The 23,847-nt window shown below is 30.4% G+C and overlaps 1 protein-coding gene across 1 annotated transcript in view; it reads left to right on the top strand.

Annotated features, from left to right (window-relative positions):
* The first annotated feature begins 3,643 nt into the window (after nucleotides 1–3,643).
* LOC113378723 overlaps nucleotides 3,644–23,847 on the top strand; it is a 40,032-nt gene continuing 19,828 nt past the window's right edge. Inside the window, exons 1-12 of the mRNA XM_026619291.1 lie at nucleotides 3,644–3,739; nucleotides 4,134–4,386; nucleotides 4,878–5,030; nucleotides 5,684–5,935; nucleotides 7,499–7,777; nucleotides 7,852–7,999; nucleotides 8,323–8,438; nucleotides 8,668–8,858; nucleotides 9,451–9,557; nucleotides 9,821–9,990; nucleotides 10,245–10,340; nucleotides 12,629–12,789. Coding sequence (XP_026475076.1) covers nucleotides 4,231–4,386; nucleotides 4,878–5,030; nucleotides 5,684–5,935; nucleotides 7,499–7,777; nucleotides 7,852–7,999; nucleotides 8,323–8,438; nucleotides 8,668–8,858; nucleotides 9,451–9,557; nucleotides 9,821–9,990; nucleotides 10,245–10,340; nucleotides 12,629–12,789 — 1,829 coding nt within the window. The 5' untranslated portion in view covers nucleotides 3,644–3,739; nucleotides 4,134–4,230. The remainder of the gene's footprint in view (nucleotides 3,740–4,133; nucleotides 4,387–4,877; nucleotides 5,031–5,683; nucleotides 5,936–7,498; nucleotides 7,778–7,851; nucleotides 8,000–8,322; nucleotides 8,439–8,667; nucleotides 8,859–9,450; nucleotides 9,558–9,820; nucleotides 9,991–10,244; nucleotides 10,341–12,628; nucleotides 12,790–23,847) is intronic.

The following is a 23,847-nucleotide window of genomic DNA, read 5'->3' as shown; positions in this document are numbered from 1 at the left end:
AAAAAAAGTAATTTTTTGTCAAATTTATGGTTTCTCAAAAATCTAATTTTTTCAAAAATGTTAATCGTTTTTAAAAAAATAATAATTTTCGGTACGGGAAGTTCCAGCAATTTGCCTTAAGGCACGATGCCCTAATTGCCTTAAGACAGAATTCCACTTACAGCTAGTTTTTCTTTCAAATCATATGGTTTAATGAGCGCCATTTCCACCAGAATTAAAGTAATTCACATTCCATCTAGAATTCACTTCATTATAGATATTTTGATGGATTCTAGCAGATTCACTACTTTAGTACAAACTATTTTCAGAAAACTCACGATTAATAGCTAGAAATTAATAGCTAATACCTTCACGGTTAAAAGAATATTAAAATTCTATCGGAAAATTAGTTTTGAATATAGATTTTGAATTGTGCTAGAAGGAGACTTAAATTTGTGACGGACGAAATTTAACACATAGGGGCCAATTTTCCAATAATATAGACCGTTGTTATGGTAGCGCTATGTTTCGGTCCTTTCTTCACATAAATTGATAGTAAAAACCTAAAAACGCACAAACTGCATTTTTCTTATGTGCATTGATAGCACATATGTGAACTTAGTTTTTATGTGTAAAACGCCTGATCGCACAACAAATACATAACATTTTGACAGTTCGTGTTTGACATAGCGTTTGCATAACGGTGTACTTATCAGAGAATTGGCCCCATAATTCCAAGCCTGTCACCAAATTGGTTGTTTTTAATCTGTACCTTGTTTATAAAATCGAGTGTCAATGCTAAAATATTAATTATTTTTCTAACTAGTCGTGCATTGCATCATGCCTTAAGGCAAATTGCTGAAACTTCCCGTGCCAAAAATTATTCTTTTTTTAAAAATCAATTTTTTTTAGAACTGTGAAAAAAATCGATTTTTGAGATTTATAAAATTTTTGAAAAAAGATTCAATTTTTTTTAGAACTGAAAAAAATGGATTTTTGAGATCTTTAAAATTTTTGAAAAAATTGTCCTTTTTGAAAAATTTGATTTTTTTCATACTTTGAAATATTTTGAAAATTTTTAACTTTTTTTCAAAGCAATTATGATACGTTAGCTGCATTGAAACGAAATATCGATGCGCGTGGGTGCCGCGTTTCAGTATAACGGATAAACATCGGTACCCATAGAAAAGTAAACAAATTTTGTTCTTATTATTAAAATATTTATAAAATATGTGATAATTTGATGTGCATATGTCTAATTATCATTTTTGTCCGCCAAATGGCATTTTTCACAAAAGTCTTTTGGGGCAAAAAGTTTTTTTATCTTTGCCAAAAATTAATCAGCACGTCTCCTTATCAATGACAATAACAATATAACAATGACCCGTGTTTCCGTCATCGTCCGAAAATTTGTATCCGCACACACACACACATACATCCATTTTTTTAAAGTATGCCAAAATATTTAGAAATCTTTGAAACGTAAAGATATATAAAAAAAAATATTTTCGATTTTTATATGCGATTACTATAACCTGCAGGAATAACCTAAAGGAAGTTAACAAATTAACGTCTTGGCAAACGATATATTTTTATTTATTTATTTTATTTATTCATAAGCATGCCATAATCAATAATAATAAATATTATTTCAGGCTCTTATATATTATATATTATACAGTATAAATTATATATATTTTTAAATTATTTTAATGATATAAGTATGATTTTTCTTTAATTAAGAAAACTATCCATTTTTATCATTTTTAAAACATCTAAGTTAACTGTATAGTACATTTTGTAGCTCAACTTCTACTATTTTTATGAAATAGACATATCTTATCACTCCTCTCCTCTGAAACTTTATGCTGAAAAAAAAGTATAGATCAAGTAGGTCATCTTGAAATCCTGATCGTTTTCAATATCTTTTCTTTCTACGTAAATTGAAATGATCTATGTCCGATACAAAAAAAACTAAAATAAACAAAGAATTTAGCAGCAATTTTAACATCAATTGCGTTTTAATTTATTAAATTAGTAATTAAATATATCACATATGAAAGAAACCAAATATAAACGTTGAAAATGAATATTAAATGTGCAAAGTTTTACAATGACTTGAACTTGGTTATTTAAAAATAATAGTAATAATAAATATAGAATATGAAAAGCCAATAAATTAATTTTATATTTTTATTTTTAAAAAAAGTTTAAAATTAAAAAATACAGTAATGGTATTCTGGAATATTTGGAGCGGACATCTTTAAAAGGTTAGACGTAGTATTTATTCTAGAATTGCACCTCGACATTTCGACACTGCTTCACCTGGCTTCAGCGGCAAATTCAAAGATTTTTTTTTTCTAAATCAATTCTTCAAGCAAAAGTGTAAATGATAAAAATAACGTAAACATTTAAATTTACTTAAATTAAATTAAAATGTAGAGAATAAGCATAATTAAAATTATTATAATTTAAATAATAGGCTTTGGCATTTAATCCTAACTGTATATAACCTTAAGGCATGTTGAATGAACTTCCCTAAATGTATGAACAATCGATTTAATCAATAAATATTTGATCTTTTTATGATCTATCTGTCAGTTTATTTTTTAACGTGTTTATGTGACCACTTATCTAAGTGTCTACCTGCCTACTTTTGAACCTGCCTGCCTGTTAACCCATTTTCCAGTCTACCTGTCTACATTTCTACCCATCTGCATGTCTACCTCTCATCTTGTCAATCTGTCTTCTTCACATGTCTAATTTGAATCAAAATTAATTATTTTTAATAGTTCAACCAAAGACAACGGTTCTATCAAAAATTGCCATTTTTTGCACTCTTTGCTTTGAATCTCTAAAACTGCTGGACTGATTTTAATAATAATTATTTTTGTTTGTATTTCTACGGGTTCCGTACTAATGTTATCCTTTAGAAGTTTAGACTGACGCGGCGTTTACGCGCTTCGATATATCTTCTGTAAAACAAACATGCAGCACGATTGCTTTGAAAAAATGTTAAAAACTATCAAAAAATTTCAATATATATATAAAAAAAAATTTCATAAAATCAAATTTTTCAAAAATTTCAAAATTCTCAAAAATCTCATTTTTCAAAGTTTTCAAAAAATTTCAAAGCTATTTTAAAAAGCTAAGGCGTCGGGCGGTGAGCTTAAGTACATGTTGAATTGCTTTCACATAGATAAATAATCTCTACTTATTGTTAGTTAACGTCTATTTTAGAGTTGGTGAGTTTAGTTCTTCAAATATTAATTACAATTTTTTAAATGTTTACTCGCTATATTTTTTTATAATAATACTGAATTATATATTATATTCATATTTTAATAAATATTGTTTTATTAATAAAATAAAGCATTTATTAAATTCATAAAATAAAATAATCATATATATTCGTAATAATTCATACATTAGCTTTTGCATTTATTTATATAAGGTACGTAGAACAGTATTATTTTCAAATTGTGGTAATATTAACAAAAGTTATATTTTTCTTCTGAATTATGTTTAGTTTTGAATTGCGAACAGATAAATAAATTGAATTCGTGCAAAATGTCTGAAATGAGAAATCATAAATGCCACTATAAATTTTGCTCTTGAAAGTTGTCACCCTGTCGGCTACGGGTTGCACTGCACGCCATCATGCTGTATTAATATTATAATACAGTGTTGTTAGTAGTGAACATTTTTAGAAATGTTGAGGAAGGTGTTAGGCGAAATAATTATGAGGATTATTTAATATGTGAGTTATTCGTCTGAGCCTAAATTTGTGTGTTGCCTATGAAAGATTTATTATACCGGGGAAGAAATAGCGGACAAATCTTACGTGGTTTTGATCAAGGAACCACATTTAGATAGTTTTACTCCCATAAACAATTTTAATAAAAGTATTCAATGCTTCAAAATTGTGCTAATAATTTAAGTGCTCAATTGAGAAACAATAAACAATTATACAGTGTCATCCGACATTATTTACCTGCTAAAGCATAATAATTAGAATCAATTTTATTTTATTTTTATATTGTTTTGTTATAAATTATATATATATATATATATATATATATATATATATATACGTGTGTGTGTATATATATTACTGCATAAATGCTGAAATGATCTATTGACATTGTTTATAGTCGTTCTCAAGAATGGTACATTTTGATGGATTAAGGTTATCATCACGTAGGATTGAGTGTTTTTCAACTATTGCGCTCCGAATTTATCGACTTCTAAATGGAGAATAATTATTTTCAAATGGTAAAACCCCCAACAGAGCAAAGTGTGACTGCAGATGAGTTCAAGCAATATTATTCTAATACACCTTGTCTCGATGCTCCGCATGTACAGTATGTTATTAACTCTGAGGACCAGCAGTTCTTACGTCCCCAGGTATGTGCAGAGAACTGATATCATTTTGGACTCTCACCTTCTTCTCACTAATCATATGAAATTAATTATGCTAAAGTTCTTATATAAATTTAATAAACAAAACTATTTTGAAATAATTACCAATAATATGAATTGAATTCTGATTTATTTTTAATCGAATACGATTAAAAAGTCAAGCACCTTAACATTATTGTGCAAATTTAAAGAATTCATAAATATTTTAGTGTCTTATTAATTATGTGGGCAAATTATTGCTATCTACATGAGCTTGAAACAAGCTAGAATTTTTGTAGTAATAAACATTTGCATCTACTTGCATAGTTATATTTTTTGTTTCACATTCTGGCTTTTGATGTGCTGAATAGCATTTTATTTTATAATGAGATCCTAAAAATTATTTTCTTAAAGTGGGGTTCCTTGTTCTATTTTAAGACTTATTTATGTTTCAAATCAAATATTTGATATATTGGTCAATCTATGTTTGTTTACAGATAATTCTTGCTCAAGATACTAATATAGTTAATTCTGAATCATCCCAAGTAATAGTAGATCAAGCTCGTTATAATGCTGAAGGTGTTCAACGAACAGCACATGTACAAAATTTTATTGAAAGAAACTCTGACAATTTTCATGCTGTTCGGCAGGTGGGTTTTTTGTATTTGTACAAGTTGTGTCTGAGTATTAGGAAGCTTTCTTAGGATACAAATTACTCAGTTATCTTATAACTTAAACTAATAATAATGAATTTGACATAGATATATAAAAATGATGGAACTAAAAACTGTTAGTTTTTCCAAATATAATCAATATATTTATGCTGTAATACTGTAATAAATATATTTATTTAATTTTTTTATTTTATTTTCCATTCCATTTAATTTTTTGGTTGTTCAAAATATATAATTTCATGAAACTGAGTGTTTATATATTTTTTTAATAATTTAACGTAATTAGTCTATTTCCTACTTTTGTTTTATATTAGTGAATGTGAGGGGGCCCTTGTAATTTTTTTTTTTCAAGTTTAGTGGTACTATAACAGGAACTGGTAAACAAATCCATGAGTTCACTTTATCTTAAGTAATAGTGCTTATTTGATTTAAGTAACATTTGTGTAAACTGGTGTAACTTTCCTTCTATGTTTTGTTAGATTGTTAATATCATTGTTGTGGTATAAAGTTTGAGTTATGCCAAGTGCCATTTTTAATTCTTTGAGACATAATTTTGATGATTGTAAATGATCATGTTAAATTATATATTTTTGACTTCTATATGCATGATTAGTTAATTATTTCAATAGATTCAGTACACCAATCAAGAAGAAAACATAGAGCGAATAGTGTTACATCAACAAAATCAACAGCAGCAAAGAGTACAACATCACATAGTGCAGCAGCATATTGCAACATCTGAACAACATACAAATCATCATGTGATGCAAGGAATTGTGTTTCCACATCAGGCACTATTAGTTCAGAGGGGCACACAGCAAATACTAACTCAACAGCAATCTCAAGAACATATCAACAATACACAACAGCGGCAGCCAATTGTAAGTTATTATTTGATATGAATGTGTTTGTTCAAAGTAAAAGTCACTAAATATATATTTTTAAATATTTATTACATACTTTTACTCTCATCTCTCTTTGTACAAAATCAATTATTTCTTTAAGCCGGGGCTTCTTAAACTTTTGTCATTTGTGACCCCATTTATGATTCTGAGTTTTTTGATGACCCTATTTATGATTGCGAGTTTCTTGACGACCTCATACAGATATAAAAGAAAGAAAAATTAATTTTTTTAGATAATGTATTTATTATGTAACAATATACATATATACATATGAAAATATATAGTTTTAGAATTTGTTGTAAAACATAAAAAATCTAGACGTGATGTTATTAAATGATATACACTCAACCCTCAGTTATCACGGCACTCGGGTTGCGCGGTTTCCACACTACGCGGAGCTAAAAATCCGACATTCCTCCGACTACACAGACTTGCTATTACACAGATTTTGTTCAACAGCCCATAAGTTCCTTGCGCCGCAACCTATAAATATTATAGGAACTTGATATCAAAAGGGTATTAATCAAGTTTTGTTATCGACTTATAATTGAACTGACTACTGCGTCGCGCCAATTTTTCAATGAGTTGACTATGTCATACATGTCAATTTGTTGTACATTACTCAAGTATACAACTTCAAGTTGTATTTCTTGTTCTTCATACAACACGATACAAACGGTGTGATTTCTACTAACTCGGAGTCTCTCATAGAATGGTTCACATACTGCACTATATAAGTTTCCATAGAACGCACTACAAATTAGCCTGAATAGTATGTTAAACATGAGTTTTTTATAGCACGGTTCCCATACTGCACGGTATGGACTTGCCTCGTTAACCGAGGATTGACTGTATGTATTTGACATTAAAATTTCTCGCAACCCCATAATTTTTCTATGCGACCCCAAATAGTTTGAGAAGCTTTATTATAAGTCTTTTTGAACAAAATTTATATACAAATTTTCATACTTCTGCCTCATTATTAACTCGGAATAAACATTTCCATACACTTGTATAGTTATATTTTTTATTATACATTCTAGCTTTTGATGTGCTGATTATTTTATTTCTTAATGAGACCTTTTATTGATGTCTGTAATCTGCATACATAGTCGTTTTCTCAATCTTGCATTTTGAAATAACATAAGAAGTTATCAGGATAAAAATGTATGATTGTGTTCAATGTGGTTTTCATAAAAAAAATTCATTATAACAAATGTTAATTAATTATTTATTCATTAATGCAGGACAATGTTAAATTAGTTTTTAATTTCATCATTTGACACAGCATTTCATCATTTGAAAGCCTATAAATCCTTTGTTGTTTATTGTCTAATATTCACAAATGAAATTGTATAGGTTTTTAATTCTTCAAGTTTGATTTTGATGATAGGAAATAAAAAAAATGTTAAATTTGTTCTCAAAACTCGTTCAATTTTGATAAATATTCGGTCAAGACAAGACATTCAGTTGATGACATACATACACACTATTTAAATTAAAATTTTGGTCAGTTAATGTATTGCTATTTTATTTTAGCGTGTGTATCAGCCTGATCCGCAGCCAACAAGAATTATATATGAACAGCCATCCACTGTTGCTTACAAGCCGGTGCCAATAAATGTTCCTCAGGCAGTGACTGTAGAATTTAATCACAATGCCAATGAGGTTCAGAATCAACCAGACCATGTTGTGGAGCATATTTCACAACAAGAAATGAGAGATTCACAAACTTCACCACTACACTCAGCAAGGTTGATGGATAGCTCAGTTCAGTTTGTTCAGCATCATTCATTGACACAACAAACAACACATCAGGTACACATCATCTTGCATTAGGCATATATAAAACATAGATAGAAATGAGAATTATCTATTAATGATTATTAAAGCAGCCAAGAATGATAATGGCATCACCTGGACTCATATCAATGCCTGGGCAGGTTTTAACACAACAACGAGCTCCTCATGGCTGTCAAGCACAACAGAATCATAATATGCAGAATAAGCTCAGGCCTACCACCCCTAGCAACAACAATTGTATGTATTGTAGGTTTAGAGCTTCACTTTTATTTTTACGGTTCAATCAATTCATGCATATTTAAACAAAGATCAGATGTGGGGTCACTTAATTTAGATTTAGATTTATTAATTGTATTATTAAGTTGCGTGCTCTTTAGTTTTTTGTTTTTCAGGTAGTTCATACTGATTTGTACATTTGTTGTCATTTATTTGTTTGATATAGGCATTTTACTTTCAAATCAAATATTTTTTTCTTTATTCTTAATATTGTTAAAACGATAGAACTTGTAATGTAATTTTAAGTTTTTTTTTTTTTCAAAATGTTTTTTTTGTGATTTTAGGTGTCAGACTGAGGAATATAACACCACCTTCACAAACATATTTTAAACAGATACGTGCTCCTCAAGCTACTGTGAAGAAACAAGTTGTTTCTCCTGCAAAGAATGAGTCACATCAGGTATGAATATACCTCAGTTACATGAAATTTTTACTTTCTATTATTTTATTTTGTGTTAGTAATTGGGGGTTTAGTAAACTTGTGTAGTAAAGAATAAGCTTATGTAGTTTACTATGCTCTGATTACTATAAATTAGTATGAAAGCAATATTGAAGATATTTATAGTTCATAATAATTATGAATGTAATTGTAATGCAATGTAGTACTAATTCAATAATGAAATTTTTAGTTAGTGATTCAAGTGAAACAGTCACGAAATACACCTGAAAATCAATTGAATGATCTTGATCTTGAAGATAGCATAACTGCCGCAGTTGTTCAGAAAGTTCCTGGAAATAGTCAACAGGTCATCAACAGACAACTGAATAATGCAGATACTGCCAGTACTAACGTTAACACTCCAAATTCTTGTCAACAAAGGTAAATATTATTTATATTGTAATAGTATTAATGCCATTTATAAAAGAAAAACTTAACTGATATTGTAAATACTTTTTCTCTGGCCAGAGGCTGGTGAATTAGCTTGATCCTTTTAATGTGACAATATTTTTTTTTTGCCTTCTACAGTGTGATATCTATTCCAGCTTTGTTGATCAGAAAAGTTTTCATGCTATCAATATATTGCAAATGTATATAAAATGTGTTTGATCGAATATCCTGTGTGTTTCCAGCAACTGCCAAACTCGTTTTTCTATGAATACATTCTATATATTTATTTTCATAATTGTCACTGTCAATATATCTTGTTTTATTTATTTATTTATAAACTGTTATAATAAGATGTGAAGAAAATCAATAGTTTGTAAGAATAGCAAATAACATGATTGTGGGTATATCAAAGAAAGTATTTGTTGTAGGTGCATATATATGTTGCATATACATGTCATACTGCAAAAATGATAAATTATAAATTACAATTCAAAATTTGTTTTATGCAAATATTCATTTACTGGCAATGTATTCATTTTTTTTATCAATTATTATTGTGTGATTATTATTTTATCTATTTCAGACCGGAAGCTAGAATGCCTAAAAATTGTTCCAGACCTAAAACTACTAAAAAAAGTACACATCAAAATGCGTATACGTCATTCCATGACCTAGCAAAACAAGACCAGGGTAAACTTATTCATGTGCTTTATATATCCATGTGGTTTAATGTTTTTATCTTGTATTTACTGATTTTTCATTCTTTATAAATTAATAAGTAGCAAAGCTGAATGTCTATACTTATTTATTGCAGTGCCTGAATACATTTAAAGTTTTAATAATTGGAATTTTTAAACTTGCGCAATGTGGCTACAATTTTGTTAGTTTTTGTATAATTTAGAAATTACTTACTGAACATTATCTATCAAAATAAGCGATTATTCTTCTTACAGAAACTCAGGATAATAACATTCAGCAGCAACAGCAGCAATTAGCTCAGCAACAAAATGAACCTCGCAGAGACACTGCAAGAATGCTGGTCATTCTGCAGAGTAGAGAACAAAGATTGATAACTTTTACTTTACCTAAAGAGACATGTGCTGTTCAAGATCTGTTAGACCAGGTATCTTCAATTAAGAACTACCTTCGTAGAGATATTTAATATCTACTTTAAAATTGATATTCTCATCAATCTTATCAACAATCCTTACTATTGTTATCATTTATTTTATTTGCCTCAATTTTGAATAACAACTTAAAGTATATGTATTTTAGCTACACAATCATTTTTACCAAAAGTATATAAAGCAATTATAATATGAACTTTCTTATATATGAGTTGCAAACATATGAAGATTTTACATTTTATTTAAACAGGTTGGTATTCCTTACTCACCCAATACTGATATACAGTGCGTAATGAACCCTGGAACTGACATTGATTACATTGTCACCGTTGGAAATGTAGAGGTGGTAAGTTTTTTTTTTATTATTGTTCTTCTATTTTTTAGTAAATGGTGTGAGATTAGTCATTCTTTTTTACATTTGACATATAGAAGGCACCCATTCTTGCAGAATGGGTTCTATCCAATTTCCTTTTCTTTTCTGTTAATAATTGTGCTCCGTAGAGTTCTATTTTACCCATTTTTCTCAGGTCTTCTTCTTTTCATATCTTATCTATCTACTTTTTCTTTTCCAATGTGCACATTTACTGGCTCATTTGGAAAATGCGAGTTCAACTCACATTTACCATGCCGTTTTGGTAAATGTAGCGCACGTGTGGGTGAAATACTAATTCATATAATCATATTTATATATATAATTCATTCATTATTTATTATTCACTATTGACTTTTTAACTATATATATATATATACATATATATATATATATATATATATATATATATATATATCTTGATAGTTTTTGCGACATTGAAACATATTTCAAAGTAACTAGCAGCCCATTCGTCGAATAAAAAAGTAATAAAGTATTTAAGAACTTTTATTTTACGTTTCGACACCAGATGCATGTCATCATTCAGCAACTACAATAATTTGAAAAATTTTACTAATAATAAAAAACAATTATAAACTAATTAAAAACATAGAGAAACATTATACATACCAACAGGACAAAAACACTTAAAAAAATATTTTTTTAAAAAAATTAAACTTGTAACATATTAAAGACATTTTTTTTAGGAAAAAATAATGAGTAACTACAATATTAAAAACATTTTGCACTGTAACATTATGACGCATAAACACGCCATATCAAGCAAACGACTTTACTATGTAGGTAACTATCATGTAGTAAATGGGATGAATTTTTCTTTTTATTCGCGTTCCATAAAAATTTCTGTTATTATCTCTCTTATAGACAGGGCTATATTACTGAGCAACAGTATGTTTTGGAAAAAAAAGTTGACCTTTATTCGTACTGTTCTCAAAGATAATAGTTGTCCTTCACACTTGGTCAACAACATCATTAATAATAGATTAAATTATTTACGAACTGATTTTAATAATTTATTTTCACTTTCTTGTTCAAACTCAATTGCTTCTTCTTCCACCCAATACAAAGGAATTATTTGTTTACCGTTTTTGAACAATTTTTCTTATTTCTAAAAAAAGTTATTTTCTTCAGAAGGATTCCGTTTAGTTTTTAGTTTCGATAATACTTTTAATTGCCTTTTTTTCTGTTCTTAAGTCTAGAACCTCGTCTGATAGAGTTACCTATTCTGTTTACAGGTTGGATTGCAATGATTGCAATATGTGTTACATTGGGGAAAGTTCCTAGTATATGTATAAGAGAGTTAATCAACATATTTATAATTCAAAAAACCCAAACCAGTTCAAAACGATGCTATCGGATTATATGCTCAACTCAATCACACTTTTAACACTTCACATCGGGTTATTCTTTATATCGAAAAAAATAGTGACCTCAGAAAATTTGCAGAATCCTTTCTTATTTCATTAAATTTCTCTTGTGTTAATAAACGCAATTCATACCATTTACTACATGATAGTTACCAGTTAATTATTGATTTTATCAAAAAAAAACTTATAATTAATTTTCCATCTCCTTTTATAATTTTTTACAATTTTGGTTTCTGTTCAAACTATTATATGTTTTGTTGTTTCCTCTTTGACTCCAAATCCATTTCAACCACTCTGTCTGCATTTGTCTTCGTTACCTTCCCCTACCCTACGCTATTAAACACACACCTCTGTTAACAGTACAGTAGAGTTGTTTGCTTGATATGAGCGTGTTTAATGCGTCATAATGTTGTAAGTGCAAAACTGTTTTCAAAATGTTTTTAATGTTGTAGTTCTTCATTACTTTTTCCTAAAAAAAAAAATGTCCTCAAATTGATACAAGTTTAATTTTTTTAAAAAAATATTTTTTTAAGTGTTTTTGTCCTGATGGTATGTATAGTGTTTCTCTGTTTTTAATTAGTTTATAATTGTTCTTTATTATTACTGAAAATTTTCAAATTATTGTAGTTGCTGAATGATGACACGCATCTGGTGTCGAAACGTAAAATAAAAGTTCTTAAATACTTTATTACTTTTTTATTTGACGAATGGGCTGCTAGTTACTTTGAAATATATATATATATATATATATACATATATATATTTATATATATATATATATATATATATATATATATATATATATAGATATGATTTATTCATAGTACTATTGTTTTAAATATATATAACTGATTTTGAGTATTATTCGAAACCCAGCCACACCATTCGCAGCCAGAAATTAATTCACCGGAAAAGGTTCCTGAGATATGCAAATCGCCTGAGCCACCGAAAGAGGATCCACCAAAATATATTGAAGGCATGTTAGCTTTATGTAAATTTTGTGGTTATACAGGAGTTGACTTCAGTAAATGTCAAAGGTAAGAAATGTATATTTTTATTCAAGAAGTTCACCACTTTTTATTTATTATGTTTTTATAATTTACAAATGGTTTTGTGTAGAATTATTAATAAACTCACTTGTAAAATGGGAGGGGGTTAGATAATTTATTAACTGAACATTTTGGAGAAAAAAAAAATTAAAATTCTTATAGAATTTTTATCATTACCTCGTTATAAATCAGTAGTTAAACATCTTACCTAAATACATTATATATACGGTGGTACCATGCCTTACGAGCTTGATTCGTTCTGTAAGCACGCTCGCATGTCGAATTGTACGTATTTCGAAGCAATTTTTCCCATATAAATACATTGAAATGCAATTAATTTGTTTCGTTAAGCGTACCGTTTTTAGTAAAAATAACATTTATTGCTAAGATCGAATATATACTCTGCAGAAATAAAAAATGACTAAATTATCATTCTACTAGTTTTTGAGTTTAAAAAAACTATCCAATGAGCTTTTTTTTTTCAATTTGTTATAATATTGCGAAAATGAGTTCAACTCTGATGCTCGATCAGCTGCATTTTTTTTTGGGTAATTTTTATCCACAAACTTTTCACCTTTGTTCCACATTGCAAAAACAAATGCATAACATTAAAATCTCATTGGTGACAAAAAAAAAATATGGTGCGCTATATAATTATATACAATCTAATAAAATATAATTGTAAAGTTAACTTACAGAATGTATATGACTAATGTGCTGCGTGTATACAAAGTCAAAAAAAAGAAACATTAAAATTAATGAATTGAATTTTTTAACTTAATAATAATTTACTTTTTATATTTGTATGATAGATAAATGTGACGAAAATCTTTTTTACAATCGCTATTTGATGAATCTGTTTCATTGGCACCGCCATAACTTTACGTTACGCCTCTCTCTCACTCGAATACACTAGGAGCGACACGTTGCTTTGTTTCTGAACATTTTGGCATTCCATAGAAAATAATGGATGTATGGATGTATGGCATGTGTGTCTGTGCTTTGTATGGATATACAATTTTTTGTCCATGATTTTGGGCGCATGAAAATCAACCTATTTGAATATATAAAAAAAAACATTTGATTTCTATTGATGGGGAGACTAGTTTTTGGCAAAGACAGGACCAGCCGTTTCGGAGATACAATACGCGTAAAAAGTGTTGAAAATGGGAATTCAGTTTTTGCGAGAACGGAGCAGCATTTGATTAGATTGAAGGCATTCAATTCGTCTTGACGGCGATTATTAGTTTTCAGCAGGCTCTCCCGTTTGTGAGATATAGAGCAAAAATGACCGTTTTTAAGAAAATTGAGCATCCGATTTGAATGTTTAAAATAAATATTTTAAACATTTGCAGATGCGGAAAAATATTGACATTTATTGGTTAAATATGATCTTTACAAATCATTATTATATTGATTCATATTCAAATAGAATGATTCGTAAATAGGTAGACAGATATAAAAATAGACATGTAAATAAGTATCAGATTAAAAAGTAGAAAAGGAAATATGTAGATAGATAGACTGGTAGGCTGAAACTAATTGGTAGGGGTAAGCTGGTGAACAAGTAGGCAAGTGGGCATGTAAACAGGTAGACGGGAATTTTAAACATTTGCAGATGCGGAAAATATTGACAATATGATCTTTACAAATCATTATTATATTGATTCATATGCAAATAGAATGATTCGTAAATAGGTAGACAGATATGAAAATAGACATGTACAGTCAGTCAAGTAAGAGCGTGGCCGACTTTAACGACAGTTAATGAAAGATTTCGGTCTAATTCTTTCGTGAGCCGATAAAATGAAGTTTTGTCCTTGATGCATTGTCAAAAAAGGTTTAGTTGCAGTTGATCTTTTGAGAAAAAATTACGTTAAACGCCATGAGTGCTAAGTTACGCGTCGGGCTACGAGGCTGCGCTCTTTTGGATCCACCCAAATGATCCCGAATTGTCGCAATCAGCTGCTGCTAAACATATGAAAAAGTTGAAGCCATTTGTACAGAATTCGATACACCTATATAAAGTTGCTAAAAATGGCGATGATTTATCAGAACGTGGTTCAAATAAAAAAGAAGAAAAAAGAACAGTGAATGTGTTTTTGCGGTATCTTGCTTTAACACTGCAGAAAGGACGAGCAAAATTAATGGCAAAATGTTTTGAAATATCTACAAAAATATCTACAAAACTATCTGAACCTGTCTTCGTATTCATGATCTGAAATGGCGCAACACAACGGGGAAGCCTCTGACGACTGAAAAACATGTGCTTCTTTTCCGCTTGGGCACATGAAAATACTGCTAGAGATTTTGAAAATGTCATTTTCACTGACGAAAGTTCTATATGAGCTTGTACTGCCCTCATCGAGCCGTTAAATTAAAATACGAGCCGTCAAACTAAAATAATTGTCGACTCCGGTGGTGACTGGACACATATTGACCAAATTGCATCATTGCTTGTAACGTATACAATGCATATATAAATATTAAAATTTCATAAAATAATTATTTTTATAAATTATACCGGCCACGCTCTTACTTGACCGACTGTAAATAAGTATCGGATTAAAAAGTAGAAAAGAAGACATGTAGATAGATAGACTGGTAGACTGAAACTAATTGGTAGGTAAGCAGGTAAACAAGTAGGCAGGTGGGCATGTAAATAGGTAGACGGGAATTAATATGGAGAGGACATGCAGAATAGTATATTATATATGAAAATTGAAAAAATATTATTGATTCAATCGATTATTTATAATATATCATGAAGTCCACAACTAGTTGTTTTTGTTGCTAATAATCGAAGTTATGATAAATACATAACACATGTTGTGTTGATGGGCTGTTGTATACATTTATTTAGTGCATGGAGGGTTATTCTGGAATAAAACAAGTCTCTTGCACGTTCTTCTATAATCGATTATATTATTTATTTTTAATGCGCATTATAGTTTGGGGATTTAGAATGCACACAATTAGATTTGTTTATTTAGGCTTTTAGGCATTACAATGAATAATGGTCAGTTTCATTTTTACTCTTTTTTCTAAAGAATAATTTAAATAATACAGGAAAAAAGTAAACTTATGATGTACATGAAATAAATATTGGAGTATTAATAACTTTGATGAATGAAATGAACTTATTGTCGTTCAATTCTTTATAGAATATAGAGTGAACTTATTATGATATTTGGCGGTGATTCTTGTGTTCGTAGACAGCTATTATATAATCAGGCATGTCTAAAAGATAAAAGTCGATAACAAAACTTACATTAATACCCTTTTGATTTCAAGTTCCTATAATCACTCATAGGTTGGGCAAGGAACTTATGGGCTGTTGAACAAAAACCGTGTAATAGAAAGTCCGCGTAGCCGGAGGGATGTCGGATTTTTAGCTCCGCGTAGTATGGGAACCGTTCACCCAGAGTGCTGTGTTAACCGAAGGTTGACAGTACAGTAGACCCTCGCTTTACACGGCACTCTGTGTACACGGTTCCCATACTACACGGAGCTAAAAATCCGACATCCTTCCGACTACACGGTATTTGGTCAACAGCCCATAAGTTCGTTGTGCAACGTATGAGTGACTTTAGTAACTTGATATCAAAAGGGCATTAATGTAAGTTTTGTTCTCGACTTTTATCTTTTAGGCATGCCTGATTATATAATAGCTGCCTAGGAACACGTTTGAGCTGACTACTGCATCGCGCCAATTTTTGAATGAGGTGTCAATGTAATACATGTCTTTTCGTCCGTATTACTCCTACTTGAAATTGTATTTTTTTGGTCTCCATACAGCACGATAAAAATGGTGCGATTTGTACCAACTCTGAGTCTCTCATAGCACGGTTCCCATACTGCACTATGTAAGGTTCTATAGAACGCACTACGAATTAGCCTGTATTGTATGTTAAATACGAGTTATTTATAGCACGGTCCCCATACTGCTCGGTACGCACTTGTCGCATAAAGCGAGGGTTTACTGTACTCGTATATCATTTTATAACATCCACTCCTAGATTTTTGTGTTACAACAAATTCTGAAACCACATATTTTAATATGTATATGTGAATATGTTATCTAATAAATAGATCATCTAAAAATATTAGTTTTTTCATCTAAAAATATTAGTCAAGAAACTCGCAATCATAAATCGGGTCGCGAAAGACAAATGTGTAAGAAGCCCTGGTTTTCAGTTTCGTTTGAATTACAATTTTACCAGAATTGCCAGTTGCACAATACGATTTGAGGTATTTCACAACGCGAATGGTGTGCAAACGGTGCCGCGATTTGGCGTTATGCTTGACTATGCGTTTCGGATGTCAAGAGTCGCTCCGTGTGTTTTGCGGTGTTACCATAGTCCCGCTGGCTAGTTTTGTGGTGCTGCCCAGAGTTTTGTGATGCTGCACAGGGTCGCGCTTTGCATTTTGTTGTTCAGCCAGATTCGAACCGTTGCATACGGTGTGTTGTTAGATTCGATTCGTTGCATTCAGTGTGTGTTGCCAGTGCCACTACGTAAGATTTTGTGTGATGCGTTGGCAGGCCGCTTCCTGCGATTCGTTGGCTGTGATTCCAGAGTCGCTGATGTTCGTAAACTTAGAACCGCAGTAGTGGTTTTTTTTTTACTATCGTATTGTATAAAACAGCCAACGTATAACTGCCCATGTGAAAAACAATGATTTTCTAAATAATCTATTTGAAATTTATCCCGCAAACACTAAGCGATTGGACTTGCGGCATGTTATTTCGAACGCAAGGCGAACTGGATATTGCAATCGTTTGAAGTCAAACGGAAGACCAGTCAGAATCATTGGTATGTCACCAAATCGCCAGCAATTTTTGATTGAATGGTGAAATTCAGGGCGTGTACATCATTATTCTTTGCGGCAAGAATTGCTCGTTGACCTAACCAAGCATAATTCTCACTAATGTCATTACTCGAATTTTTATTTACGGTGCGTGAAGTTCCAGCAGCTTGCATTAAGGCACGATGCCATGGACAACTAATTTTCTTAGCTATAAACTTTGCGGAGCCCGAGACCTTTCCAACGAATGCAAAATTGTCGAAATCGGTTCGTGCGTTCTGGAGTTATTTCGTCAGGAAGGAAAACTCGACTTATTTTTATATATATAGAAGATAATATATTTGAAATTATTTAAAACAGTTATTAATTATTTTTATTACTCGAATTTTTAATTACGGTGCGTGAAGTTCCAGCAGCTTGCATTAAGGCACGATGCCATGCACAACTAATTTTCTTAGCTATAAACCTTGCGGAGCCCGAGACCTTTCCAACAAATGCAAAATTGTCGAAATCGGTTCGTGCGTTCTGGAGTTATTTCGTCAGGAAGGAAAACCCGACTTATTTTTATATACATATAGAAGATATAACTTATTCAAGTTTATTTTTATTGTTTTACTTCACATCCAATTACGAAATAATAGCCGGTGACATAAGATAAATTTTATGTAATATTGCCGGTCAATAAAGTGTTAAGTATATAACAAAAAAAACTAGCTTTTTTTCAATTCTTTCTAGAGAGGTTGCCGAATTTTTTGGATGTCCACTGGCCACTCTTTCAAAAGTTGTTTCGGAATATGTTAATTTTTTGCTCTGTGATACAAAAGAGTAATTTTCAAAAAAAATATTAACAGATGGCCTCCGTAGATTTTCGTTCACATGAAGGTGAATATTTACACAATTGAAAAATTCCAAATGCTTTAATAAATGTTACGAAATATTTAAAAAAAAGACTTCATTGCTTTAATAAAGTTTTATCGTAGTTACAATAATTAACTTTAAACGTTTTCACCGATAAATCCGATTCGCTAAATTTGTTTTCTCGACGTTTCCTGTGGTTCTGAATCGAATGAGTCCAAATTTGGAAAAAGTGCGTATGTGTGTGAGACGATTTTTGACCTTTCGTCGACGTTTTCTCAAAAACGGCTGGACAGATTTTGAAAATTTTAAAGCTATTCGATGTGACTAGATGAGTTACCGCTTATCAGTTTTACGCGACGATCGGCCGAGCTGTTTTTCTGTAATTATCAGAAAAGTGAAAATTTTGCGTCCAAGTTTTAGCCTATAATTTTGAACGTTTTGGTTTATATTGGTTGGGAATCGTCCTGATTAGTTTTTGGTAAAGATCCGAAAAAATTCTGTGAAGCTTCATGATGATAAACATGATGATCCTAAATAACATACTAAAATATTACGGTCCTACAAGTCGTTTGATTTTAAAAACTCATCAAGTTTCAAAAAATATGATAGTCAAAATTTGTGTCACAAGTCGCATTTGAGTTGTGATAAGTCAAAATTTGAATTTCGTCAACGTTTTCTTAAAAAACGGCTGAACCGATTTCACAAACTTAAACGCCATTGGAATAAACGAATTAAAGCAAAAAATTGCTTTTTGTAACAATTTTCGCAAAAATCTTGCTTACTCAAGTTTATGGATTTGTGCATTTTTTTTACAGAAATGAATTAATAATTATTTATGATGTATGAAAGGATACTCCTCCTAAACCATTATTGGGATTTTGATCAACTTTTCTGAAGTTTGTTGAGGGAATTGTTTAGGATGTATGTGATTATAAGAATTTGGTTACATTGTAGAAATAAATGGGAAAAATTGCAAAGAACGACATGTCATTGTTTGGCATTGTAAATACTTGAGATCTTGTTTGGCATTGAAAACAAATAAAAACCGTCATCTGCCAAATATTTCATTTCACTTATGATCTAAGACACTATTAGAATATAATATATTCATGATTATGAACTATTATTGCCGAAAAGCAGCTGAAATGTGCCAAAAATTAAAATAATATAAGATATAGTATATGTTGGTAGATGAACAGTCTACGCATGTGTCTGACGGTTGTCAGTGATTGCACATCGAACATACCCTATGACAGATTATTTTTTTAACTTATGCAGTCGTGTTTAGCCTTACTTCACTAAATCACAATACAAATGAATTTACTTATTCAAAAAATTATTTCAAAGTTTTAGTACGGGAGCCAGCAACGTTTTCGAGCAAGCATTTTAGTCAGGCTGGTTTTTTGGTATGTGGTCCTTGGTGCTCTCTCGGTTAGGGTAAGGGCCGTCTGGCAGCTGGAAGTGGTTGCGTTAATTAGTGCGCAGCCAATTTGTACAGCGCGATTTCAAAATTTTGAAAGCATTTTAGTCAGTCCAATTTTCGTTTTTTTGACTTCGAATAGGTTCACCAGACTCAAATTTTTTGTTGCCAGACATTTTGGGCGCTGCTAAATATGTGCCAGACGCCAATTTATTTATTAATTTTTTTAAAAATTCAAATCATTTTAGTCCGTCTGAAATTTTAGTATTATGTTCGTTAAGGGTCAAAACACGTAAAATTAATTTGCCAGACGTTTCTGCGGTTGTTAACCATGTCTGGCAAGCAAAAATGTCTGGCAATATGATACTAGTTTATAGCATTTTAGTCAGTCCAATTTCCATTTTTTGACTTGATATTTGATATGATAACTTAAATAAGTTATCCAGATTCACATTTTTGTTGCCAGACATTTTGGGCGCTGCCAAATATGTGCCAGACGCCAATTTATTCATTAATTTTTTTTAAATTTCAAATCATTTTAGTCCGTCTGTAATTTTAATATTATGTTCATTAAGGGTCAAGAAACATAAAATTAATTTGCCAGACGTTTCTGTGGTTGTTAAGCATGTCTGGCAACGAAAAAAGTTTGGCAATATGATACTAGTAGACAGAGTGAGACAATCGCCAAATACATTGGCACGAATGAAACAAAAAACTATTATAATCGTAAGAGCGCTATACGTTTACTAGGCAGAAAACTATAAGAAAAATCAAGTAACTATATTAGACAGATGTGTTTGTTATAAACTTCTCTGCAAAATTGTGTTTATACCATTTTTCTTTAGAATCACCGTTTCTTACAAATTGCCACCTGGAAAGTTAAAAAAATCATATTTCTCATAATATGCAGCCTTTATAAATACATCATCGAAGGTGAATTATGAGTGAAAAATAAAAATCCATTGATTTGTGTTGGATAGATGAGTTTAATGAGTCTTTTGATATATCACATTGTAGTATTATTGTCCCAGTGTGGGAGGGTCGCATACCTGATTGTTTTGAAGGAATTAATCGAAATAATTATGTATAAATGAATGCGAGGCGTGTTATAACATCCAAAGTGCTTAAACAGTTATCATATTGAATAAATGTGCCAGTTTCTAGTACCAACACATGAGAAGGAAGATAAACTGTAGCTACATTACTGTATTATTGTATCATTAAGCCATAAGACGAATAAATCTGTATAATAGACGTTTTTATTCGTCGTTAAAAAAACGATATTCCCAATTATAATCTTGATTTAAGAGACCTAGGTCGAATGACTTTCATTATAAATAGTGATACATATTGATCTAAAATGATCTCATTTGAATTTTTGAATTATTAAATACACTTCGATTTTTAAAAAACATTGCTCAATTTACAGCTAAAAGCTGAAAGAAAAAAGAGCGAAGGATGTTTGCTGTACAATATATATTGTATATATATACTAGAATTTTAAGATTCTATTCTAGGGGTAGCTTGAACTAGTAAGGTAGCAAAACTAGTATTACCAGTATTAAGTATAGGTATGTATTACAAATAGTTGCTGCTAAAGCTAAGTACCATGTAAAATGAAGTCATTTGACTCAGTTAACTTTGCGATAAAAAAAAATGCGTACAACAAAAATAATGATTATTGTCAGTTCTCATTGCAAAACTTAAAATATATGATATTCTTAGGAAATTGACGATGTTACTTAACCACTGTCAAGTCAAATTTTTGAAAATATTAACAGCAATATTTTAGAATTATGAACATATTTTTTAGAGCTAGTAAAATTTAAAAAATGACTAATATGATGCAATTTTTGTCTTTTCTAATTAGGTCTTTATTTAACTTTATTTTATTTGTTTTATGAAAATGTTATTGAAATTGCACTAACTTTAAATAGTATACGTATTGCGCTCTTACGAGTTTAATAGTTTTTTGTTTCATTCGTGCCAATGTATTTGGCGATTGTCTCACTCTGTCTACTAGTATCATATTGCCAAACTTTTTTCGTTGCCAGACATGCTTAACAATCACAGAAACGTCTGGCAAATTAATTTTATGTTTCTTGACCCTTAATGAACATAATATTAAAATTACAGACGGACTAAAATGATTTGAAATTAAAAAAAAATTAATGAATAAATTGGCGTCTGGCACATATTTGGCAGCGCCCAAAATGTCTGGCAACAAAAATGTGAATCTGGATAACTTATTCAAGTTATCATATCAAATATCAAGTCAAAAAATAGAAATTGGACTGACTAAAATGCTATAAACTAGTATCATATTGCCAGACATTTTTGCTTGCCAGACATGGTTAACAACCGCAGAAACGTCTGGCAAATTAATTTTACGTGTTTTTACCATTAACGAACATAATACTAAAATTTCAGACGGACTAAAATGATTTGAATTTTTAAAAAAATTAATAAATAAATTGGCGTCTGGCACATATTTAGCAGCGCCCAAAATGTCTGGCAACAAAAAATTTGAGTCTGGTGAACCTATTCGAAGTCAAAAAAACGAAAATTGGACTGACTAAAATGCTTTCAAAATTTTGAAATCGCGCTGTACAAATTGGCTGCGCACTAATTAACGCAACCACTTCCAGCTGCCAGACGGCCCTTACCCTAACCGAGAGAGCACCAAGGACCACATACCAAAAAACCAGCCTGACTAAAATGCTTGTTTTGAAAACGTTGCTGGCTCCTATACTATTTCATTGTGTCAAAAAAATTCATATGTTTGGCATTGGATACGGAATATTTACTCAAGTCAATGGAGCGTTTTTGGCCTGATTTTTTTTTACTGTGCTCCAATTTATATGAAATTTTGGAATTAGGTTCATCTTACTCTCAAGTTCTAAAGTGAAAATAATTTAGACTCTTTTGCCACTTCCCGGGTGGATGACATCCCTTCTCAGTGGTGTAATTTTATTTTATTTTTTAAATAACGTCGGATATCGATAAAAGAACTAATTATAAAACTGTTATGTTTTTCAAAAAAGCATATACTTTTCAAGTTACTGGCCACTGAAAATTCGCTTCTTTTTGGCTCGTTTTTTTGCAAATATCTCCCAATATTTTAACGAAAATCATGTAATGAACAAAGTTATATCAATTAAAATTTTAATAAATCACCGGTATTTTATGTGTCCTAAGAACAATATTGATAGATATGAAAAAGCTCTGTCGTTTTTTATTTCGTTCGAAATTTAATTTTTGTATTCGAAGCCGTCTAGCGGCGAGATGTTACATTTTATATATTCAATGGGGCTTTGTAGTGCCAAAATAACCTTTAAAATGATTACTGTTAAGGGTCTGTTTTTTTTAAATTTCAATCAAATAGTTTTATGAGTGCCATTTCTACCAAAATTACAATTACTCGTATTTCATCTAGAATTAACTTGGTTCAAGAGATTCCAAAATATTACGCAAATTGGAGCACAGTAAAAAAGTTCACAGGTTACACCCTTTTTCCTCTCCATTTACTGCTCTAAATTTTTGATCGAACTTAATAATGTATATCGAATTATTAGCAAGAAAAATGTAATTTAGACATTATTATTACTGAAAACAATTAATATATAGTACGAGATTATAAAAATTATAGGCAACATTATTGAATCAAATATTTTGAGTGAAAAAATGAAAGGTGATATTGTATCTTTACCGCGGATACTATATATTAATTCTTTCTGAATTCGTTATACCGTTTAAAAGACTGCAATTTCCAATACGTATATCTTATGCTATAAATCTAAGTTATGTAGATGAATTTTTGTGTGATGAATTTTTAAAATCGATGTTTTAGTTGTGAATAAACAAAAAATCATTTATTTATACATCTACATCTACAGGTATGACTAAAAATATTGCATAACCCTTAGCTTCAAAATGCATTGAGCTATTGGAAATAAATTTGT

This window comes from Ctenocephalides felis, unplaced genomic scaffold, assembly GCF_003426905.1.
Source record: "Ctenocephalides felis isolate EL2017-DRISC unplaced genomic scaffold, ASM342690v1 CF-g0.4_SCAFFOLD_01886, whole genome shotgun sequence".
Taxonomy (NCBI): domain Eukaryota; kingdom Metazoa; phylum Arthropoda; class Insecta; order Siphonaptera; family Pulicidae; genus Ctenocephalides; species Ctenocephalides felis.
This window is presented reverse-complemented; position numbering and strand designations above follow the sequence as displayed.